Source organism: Prunus dulcis, unplaced genomic scaffold, assembly GCF_902201215.1.
Source record: "Prunus dulcis unplaced genomic scaffold, ALMONDv2, whole genome shotgun sequence".
NCBI lineage: Eukaryota > Viridiplantae > Streptophyta > Magnoliopsida > Rosales > Rosaceae > Prunus > Prunus dulcis.
The window spans coordinates 9502-18496 of record NW_023010388.1 but is presented as its reverse complement, the minus strand read 5'-3'; the positions used below and the strand labels follow the sequence as shown (position 1 = coordinate 18496).

The following is an 8995-nucleotide window of genomic DNA, read 5'->3' as shown; positions in this document are numbered from 1 at the left end:
TGTGGTGGACCAGCAGATATTTTCACCCACATATTGGTCTTCACCTCTATATTCTACACAGTCAAACAGGTCTGCCCCTATATATGTGTTTAACCGAAAAAGGATTGTAATGTATGAGTGGCATGTGTTGAATCTGTTTTGCTAAGTGTGGCATCTGTTGAATCTGTTTTGGTATTTATGCATCTCTTGGATCTGTTGAATCTGGTGTGGCATCTGTAGAACTGTTTTCGTATTTTTGGCATCTCTTGAATCTGTTTTTGATGTTAGAGGTTTCATTTATTGTCTGAGTGGCAGATTCTTGCTTTATGCCCCATCCATTGCTTCAGGCTCATATTAGAGGTTTCATTTCTTCTGTTGGCCTAATTTTGTACTTACTTATAGTGCTTCTGTATTCAGAAATATTTACCGGATTCTATGTAGTTTTAGAGTATTTTAGTTCCATGGTCAATAATTTTCTACAATAAGTTCTGAAATATATTAGCTGTAATGATTGTGCAGACACTCAAATAAACAAGAATTGAACATTCTGTTTTACATTGGATCATGGCCCATTGCTGTTTTTCATTGTGAAACAAGCATATTCATATCATAATTATATCCTTTAAATCTGTTTTTTAGTTTAGAGTAATACATAGATACGTATTCATTTATAATCTGTTTTTTTATGTTAGTCACACGTAGGATTGAATTTCAATTATATTGCTCCAATTATATCCATTGAATCTGTTCCTGAATTCCAGTGAACACATAGGCTTCACATTGGTGATTATAGAAGTTCGTTCACAAAGTCATACTATTAACACACCTCTCTCACCACTCCAAGTCCGAGTCCACACCCATGTCTACTAATGCACCACCAATGATTAGAATTACAATGAAAATTTCCTTTCATTCTTTTTTCAGCTGTTGAAAGGTTTGCTCATGAGGACAAGGGTGATTTTGCAACTTCACTAAAGCATTTTAGGTAAGAACCATATCCTCGAATTGCTCTTTTGGACCGAAATTAAACCTTTTGTGTGATGGTTTATCATATGATTGAGTTCTATGTTTGAACTTATAAATTCGTTCATGGTGGATTTGAATTGCCACTCAGTGTTGCTTGAGTGAAGTTGATAATTGTGTGCATTGTAAGATTCACAATTCTTATTAGATGTTTTAAATGTAATGAACAAAAACTATAACATGTAGCCTGTTATTTCTGTCTTTATTATACTTCTATGACCTATAGCTGTTTATAGATTATTACTGCTTCTATAGCTTCTCCATTAGATTATCTTGATTCTATAACAAACTTGCTCATTAGGTCGTTAGGTTATCTTATTCTATTTATAGGTCATTAGGTGTTCATAGGTTATTTAAATTTGGTTTGTGCAGTTTATTTGGCCTTAATTCTATAACAATAGCCATTGTCTTCGCCAAAATTTTCTCATTTGTCTCCATTACCGCATACCATTTACCATATTTATGGCTACAAAATCAACACCCCTTGATTTGATTCTGTTCAAGCTCAAGTGTTGGCTTAATTCTCTTATAACTATTTAATAATTGTCACAATTGTTCTGAATTTATTCAATAGATTGAGTTTATACTTTTGTCCATCAGATTAATACAATGCTTGATGTATATAGACTGTTGTTTGTCATATTGTATTTTTTAACTTAATTATGTCATAATAGTTATTGCTCTCACCCAAAATTTTCCATTTATATACACTTATATACACTAACACCTGCCATTTTCCAAATTTATGCCAACAGAGTCAAAACCTCTACAGAGGAGTAGAAAGAATGTAAGCCACCTGTACAGCAGAGCTAGCAAGACCTAGATCCCCTTCCACCACCCAGTACCATATTATATAAACACCTGCCCAAACTCGTTTGAACAATGAGCAACCAAAGGTTGCCCATATTTTGATGTTTTTATAACTGCTTGATCTATTAAAATATGTCCAATATTTTCACACATAAAACATGTTATTAGTTTATTTTTTGTAACTTAAGCTTGCTAAACTAAGCATGATACCACTTTTTACATCTCCATGTTTATAAAAATATTACCATTTTCCCTGCATATTTTTACTACTTTATACACATTTCACATGATTTCAAAACCCGCAGCATCGCGCGGGCACCATTGCTAGTAGAAACTACTTATGTACTCCAATAAAGGTTTTTGTAGCAAATTGTACTCACCTGTCTGGTTTGAATACAAAGTTCTTGTATGCAAACCACTGCAAAGATACATAAGAAAGGCAGTTGATAAGAAGTAGGAAAGTGCAAGATCAAGAACACCAGGGACTGAAGGAAGCCTATCAATTGCCTGTTACAAGCATACCCATCAAGCAGATTAACCAGTCAATAATCGAATAATCGAATAAGAAATTAGCTACTCAAATCTACAGAAATAAAAACACAGCAACTTAAAAAATTTAATTTGGAAACTATGGGAAGCTAACACAGAATGTGGATAAGGAGAGAGACACACCGAGATCAATCCAGTGGAGCCCCATAGTGCAACAGCACCAGCCACCGCAAGTGAAGACACTGCATACTTATCTTCAACTTTTTCCCACTAGAAAGCGAAAACAAATCATTTTGTGTCATCTAACTTGCTGACCTCCTTCATACAAAAACACTAGATAGTGCCATCACTGAATGAAAGGCTGAATGAAAGGCTTACAGCTTCTTGAACTGCCTTCACAATCTCTGGGAACTCGGCTGTAGCCACTTCTGCCTATTTAATGTTATTATGATAAACTATTCATTTGTGAATTAGACAAAGGCTCTGAGTCAAGAAGATGCTCTGCCCATTTGCTATTTGTAAATTGGTTTTGCTGATTGGCTATTGTAGCAAGTGGTTTTTCTTTATCTCTACTTAATTGGCTAATGTTGCAAGCGCATATATATATAGAGATTCCGTCAAGGGATTTTTTAAATAAGTTTATTTGAGGGACACTCTTGTAGGGTCCACTCTGCATTGTATTTCACTAATCCAAACTGTCTATTTTGTAGATTTCCATTCAAAGATCAATAAAAACTATATGCTATTATAGGAAATGCCCCTTCATACATGCCCTGCTGGTAATTAGTAAGACTTTATTAATTCATTACACTGTCAACATTTTATATGGTCAAAACATTTCTCTTGATTCCCCTCCAGTTGAATTTTTTAAATATGATTAAGTAGACGGACGCCATTTTCATGAAGGTGCCATGTTGCTTAAAGTTGTCGAAAAATTGTTACAATATATTAGAATATAAACATCAAACTCAAAATTAATTGACGATATATATTGATGAAAATGTCAAAGACGTTTTAAATTATATCCTTATTTCATAAACTGCTATAACTAAATTTAGTAGCAAAATCTGCAAACTATATACATCATAGCTGAGATCATGTCTTGATCATATCGAGATTAATATTGGTGACCATGCAAAACTAGCCAATTAAGTATAGATTAAGAAAAACCATTTTCTAAAATAGCCAATCAGCAAAACCAATTTACTAGGTTAGCATGAAAAACATGCAAAAGATAATATTATCAATCTTCTTGACTTAAGAGTCTTTGTCTAATTCACAAATCTATAGTTTATCATAATAACATGCATGTGTAAAATATCATCTTTCCAAATTCCACTAATAAAGTACCACCACGTGAAACATAGTTTAGGCGTTCATCATGCTATGGGGTTCCTTGTGTCACATTCCAAGATAGGTTCTGCTGTAGTAAGATATTATCTGTTTTGGGCCCTCATCTTTACTATCGCGGTTTTGTTTCTAAGAACTCACAAGAAACTTCCCAGTGGGCCACCCATCCCGAGATTGTTCTAGCCCCAAATCGCTTAACTTCGGAGTTCCCATGAGGGGGGTGGATTGTGAGATCCCACATCGACCAAACGGAGAGGGGGTGATGTGCCTTATATGGCACACCTCGCATCCATCTAGTAGGAGGCCTCTGGGGAGGGAGAATGTAGCTGCCCCGGAACAAATCCTTGCGGGACACTGTCGAGTGGGCCCAGAGAGGACAATATCTTGCTAGATGGGATACCCCCAACTTGTAGGAGGCCTTTTGGGAGCTCACTGGCTTTGGGTTCGTAGGAACTCCAAAGTTAAGCGAGTTGGAGGCTGGAGCAATCCCAGCCAGGCCCAAAGCGGACAATATCCTGCTACGGCGGAGCCGGTCCGGGGTGTGACAGCAATATTAAATACTTATTCTGGTTTTGTATAGAAACGTTGCCAAACTTGTTCATTCATTCATGCCTAAGGTTACATATAAAATACAATATTCAGATTTGGCAAGCCAATGAGAATGCAATAATATTAAAGAATAAAACTATACTTTGTACCATTAATTTGAAATCTTATGACATCTTACATCTATCGGATTTTGAATTAATAACGGATTCGATCAGTAAATATGATACATGTAACATTATATCTCAAAGTAGACAAAACACACAAGAGGATCCTGTAATTCCACCCCTTCACTTATTTCTCTTGTCTTTTTCTTTATTTTCTTTATTTTTTTTTCGTTTGAAGATATTCACTGACCACCTTATTGTGAGAATGTGAAGGTAAAGAGTCCCACATTGGAAAGTTAAGAAACCTAGCAAGTCCTTATAAGGAGTTGGGTTACTCCCCCCATTGCCAATTGGTTTTGGGGTGGAGAATGTGAAGGTAAAGAGTCCTACATTGGAAAGTTAAGAAACCTAGCAAGTTCTTATAAGGAGTTGGGTTACTCCCCCCATTGCCAATTGGTTTTGGGGTGGAACCTCAACTTACTTCATGGTATCAGAGCGGGTTAGCCCATGTGTGAAAGCCCAACGGCCACACGTGCTCCACGTCACCCAATATGTGTTGTCCACGTGTTATGCTTGAAAGTTCGCCACACGTGCGGGGGCGTGTGAGAATGTGAAGGTAAAGAGTCCCACATTGGAAAGTTAAGAAACCTAGCAAGTCCTTATAAGGAGTTGGGTTACTCCCCCCATTGCCAATTGGTTTTGGGGTGGAACCTCAACTTACTTCACTTATTACCTTTCCTCCCGCACAGGGCCACCATACCCAACTTAAAGAAATATTTGGAGATCAAACCGCAAGCAGCAGCAGGGATCCTTGAAAACTTTGAAAATTTGTGTTGTTACAACAATGGCTGCCAAATTATTATCCGATCTTGCCTCTGGTGTGACTTGTGTTCCCTCCAACTATGTCCGGCCTGTACATGATCATCCAAGTCTCGACCAAGTCCAGCCCTCCGATCACTCTATTTGTGTAGATCCACAACAATGGTCCCAAATTAGTCCGATCCCCCCAGGGCAGACCTCCACAGTGGTAGGGATTGGTTTTTGCCCTTGGCAGCCATGGAAGTGACCCCATGGAGGAGAAGAAGAAGCTTCGGTGGTGGCAGCTGGAGCAAGAAGAAAGAGAGAGAGGGAAGAGAGATGGAGCAGACGGAGGAGAGAGAAGAAAGAAACGAAGAAGAGAGGAAGGAGGAAAAAGAATAAAAAAAAGAGAGGGGAAAAAGGAAGAAGGAAAAAGAATAAAGAAAGAGGGAGACGGGAGGAGGGAGGAGGGAGAGCGAGAAAGAGGAAAAAATAATAAAAAAGAGAGGGAGTGATTAAAAAGAGAGAGAGGGGAAATATAATAAATATCTTTTTTTTTTTTTTTTTTCTTTGTTACCTTTCAATTCCTTCCAAATATTTCAACAATATTATAAATAATTCCATAATTTTCTCTATTTCAAATGTCGTATAATAACAACAAGTTCTAAATATGATGAAGAAAATATACTGAAAAAATATTGCTTATATAAAATAAAAATATAACAACAAGGGCTTATAATTTATCCCAAAAAAAAAAAGAAAAAAAAAGCCACTCTTGTGGGTTATCTCTAGTTCTCAGTTCATACAATCTATTGTTCAAGCCTAAAAATCTACAAAAACCAACCAAAATCTACAAAACTCACCAAATTTTCTTAATACATTTGTACTTAAGGTAAATTTAGCCCGCCCGATTTGCAATTCCTGGGTCCGTCCCTGTCCGCCATCAATATCTCATCCCTTGACATCGCCGCCAAGGGTGCTAGCTGCCGTTCATCAACAGCCATCTCCGTCACCGCCACTATTTTTGTGACCCCATGATTGGCAATTCCTGGGTCCGTCCCTTATCCCTCTCATCAATCTCCACGGTTTCGACGGTTCGAGGTGCCATGAAATAATCAACCAGATAGGCCTTGCCTGCCAAAATTATGGTTTCTTTCAGGTAACACATAATTAAGCACGCATTATTAATAAATTCTTTTTAATTAAGGTAAAAATGTAATTTAATTATTTCATTGTAAAATTAAAATATTTGAGGTCCAAAACCATGCAATTGAAGAGGCCGTGATCGACAACATGTTGAAAGTAGCAAGGGAGTTTTTTCATCTGCCAGAAAGTGAAAGGCTAGCTCAAGTGTTTCTCCGAAGACCCGTTGAAGACCACAAGACTGTCCACCAGTTTCAATGTCAAAACTGAGGAGGTCTCTAGCTGGAGAGATTACTTGAGACTCCATTGCTACCCTCTCGAGGACTGCATGCATGAATGGCCCTCCAACCCTCCGTCTTTCAGGTCGGGCGTTCGAAATTTATGTTGTCAGACAAATACTTATGATAATGTAACGTAGACTTAATTATGTTACGAGACTGTTAATCTATATTGATTAGGTAAACCTAACATGTCAAATATTTGGCAAATTAAGAGCCTTCTCTAATTAGATTTGAAATTTTGCAGGGAAGATGTGGCTGAGTATTGCAGGAATGTCAAAGGATTAGCAGAGAGACTTCTGGAAGCCATATCAGAAAGCTTAGGCTTAGAAAAGGATTATAGGAAAGAATTCGACCCGTGACGCAATCTCAACCAGTGATGATGAGTTTCGTATATAGACTGAATTATGTCACGGGCGCTGACACACGACTCACACTACAAGGTTAAATTGACACGTATGTACCATTGGCTTGCATGACTGACAAGTGTGGATAGCCATTAAAATGATGAAGGGTCGAAAATAGTGTTTAGGGCAGGAAGTGGCAGAGATCTGAGTCACAAAAATAAGCATATACAATACAGCCAGATCCAGCAGGCAGATAAAACTGCTTTGAAGTGCATAAATTCATATGATGTTGATCAGTTACATGAGACGAGATCATCACCAATATCATCAGCCTTCTTAAGTGTTTTTTCTTTTCTTTTTTTATAAGCGATATTCTAAATTATAAGAGAGAGGATTTTTCTCACACACACAACCAATATGTCATGGGAGTTCGAATTTGAAATCTCAAACATACATGTCATGGTCTTTTTTCACTCGGCTAAACTCCATTGACAATATTTTACGTGTTTAAGTAGGTCTTCATGATGCCTGAATTAAATCAATTTCAACAAATTTTTGGGTTGGACCACATAGAAGCGTCTTCACGTGTAAGTTCCCTATAAAATATATAAATGTTCCAGCAATTTGCATTGGACCGTCACTGATTTTCATGGCTGTAGTCAACAATGAATAAAGAAATAGTACCAGCTAGCAGCATTTACTTTTTTGTTTACCCAGGGCAAGTTCTAGTTTATTTTGTCTTACTGGGAAAAATCTTTCTTAGCACTGTGTACTGTTTTGTTACCCTAAACTACAATAGAAAATTTACTAAATTTTATGTGAATTTTTTGTTCAGGTTGTTAGTAATGATCGTTATAAGAGTGTACTCCATCGAGCAGTGGTGAATTGCGACAAGGAAAGGATCTCCATCCCAACATTCTATTGCCCATCGTATGATGCTGTGATGGAGCCAGCCCCCCAACTTGTTGATGATCATCATCCTCCCCTTTACAGGAGGTTTACCTACGCTGAGTTCTATGAGAAATTCTGGGACAGAGGCCTCAACACTCGATCCTCTTTGGACTTGTTTAAGACTACCTCTCATGCTTAATCATTTCATTAAGCTCTCAATAATCTCTTCCCATGCTGTTGTTGTTGAACACTCTCAAACCTTCTAATTACTAGTATTAATTAATAATAACTGCAATTTCAGTGCTTTGGGTCTTTGTTATCAAATTGTTAAGAAATAAAATAGGGCATATCATGTGAAAGAAAAAAAATAGAACAAACTTAAGGCTAGCTGTGCATAGAGCCTCTAAAGAGAGCTTGGCATTGTCAACGAGAGTTGATTGAGTTGGTAAGAATTGTTTTTCTTTGTTATTCAAACTTAAGTTTAAGTCATGCTACTGACAATCTTTCTTGATGAATAATCTGTAAAAATAAAAATCAATTTCTAAAAATCATCCTTCCGAAATCCACAAATAAAGTACCACCACGTGAAACATAGTTTAGGTGTTCATCATGCTATGGGGTCCTTCGGTGGCACTGCCACTTTGTCGATTCATCACATCAATCGCTCAACACCTACCCTTTTGGTAAAAGTTGTTTGTTAATTGGTTACCATATAGACATATACCATCCGTGATGATACATTGTCGCTTTGGGAAAAGTTATAATCACTACTACAAAAAGTGAAAAAGACGACCAGAAAACAACGACGGTCTAAGTGAAAACCGTCATGGTTTTTAAAAAGACGACGGTTCTAAAAACACCGTCGTGTAATACCACCTTAGACAACTAAAAAATGGAGATTCAAATGGCTGTTCAAAAACAACGACGTACCTAATTAAACAACCGACGCCTATTTGAAACAGATTTCCGCAGTGTAAAATCAAAGCCAACAAAGAACGGCAGAAGTTATGAATCGACCGACGTAAAAAGTAAAGACGACGATTTCAATAAAAGCCGCCGTTTTTACTCATAAAATAACACGACGAGGTTTTCGTATAAGACGCCGTATAATTACAAACAAATCCACGGCTTTAAAATACAAAATATCGTCGTATTAAATTAATGTACAACGACGGAAAATATAAATATATCGACGTCATTATCGTATAGTTCTACGTCATTATCGTATAATTTT

General features: G+C 37.1%; 1 protein-coding gene, 1 long non-coding RNA gene and 1 pseudogene across 2 annotated transcripts; 2 read left to right on the top strand and 1 right to left on the bottom strand.

The window, feature by feature from the left end:
• Nucleotides 1-2: 2 nt before the first annotated feature.
• Nucleotides 3-2031, top strand: LOC117613557. Its single transcript, XR_004583741.1, has 3 exons — nt 3-69; nt 904-964; nt 1758-2031. It is a non-coding gene; the product is annotated as an uncharacterized LOC117613557 (long non-coding RNA).
• Nucleotides 2032-2136: 105 nt separating this feature from the next.
• On the bottom strand, nt 2137-3864 carry LOC117613556 (protein CURVATURE THYLAKOID 1C, chloroplastic-like). The gene is made up of 4 exons (XM_034342164.1): nt 3793-3864; nt 2680-2733; nt 2485-2571; nt 2137-2319 (listed from the first exon to the last, which is right to left on the bottom strand). The coding sequence occupies exons 1-4, from the start codon at nt 3862-3864 to the stop codon at nt 2137-2139; spliced, it is 396 nt and encodes a 131-aa protein (XP_034198055.1).
• Nucleotides 3865-6171: 2307 nt separating this feature from the next.
• LOC117613555 lies at nt 6172-6885 on the top strand (annotated as a pseudogene).
• The last annotated feature ends 2110 nt before the right edge of the window (nt 6886-8995 follow it).

What these genes read in the sequence shown, in the direction of transcription:
- LOC117613556 (XM_034342164.1), bottom strand. Translation starts at nt 3,864, where the DNA reads ATGGGAACTCCGAAGTTAAGCGATTTGGGGCTAGAACAATCTCGGGAT. An exon ending in GGCCCACTGGGAAGTTTCTT is followed by an intron (nt 2,734 to 3,792) that starts GTGAGTTCTTAG and finishes AACATTAAATAG; the next exon opens with GCAGAAGTGGCTACAGCCGA. An exon ending in GCTCCACTGGATTGATCTCG is followed by an intron (nt 2,320 to 2,484) that starts GTGTGTCTCTCT and finishes TGCTTGTAACAG; the next exon opens with GCAATTGATAGGCTTCCTTC.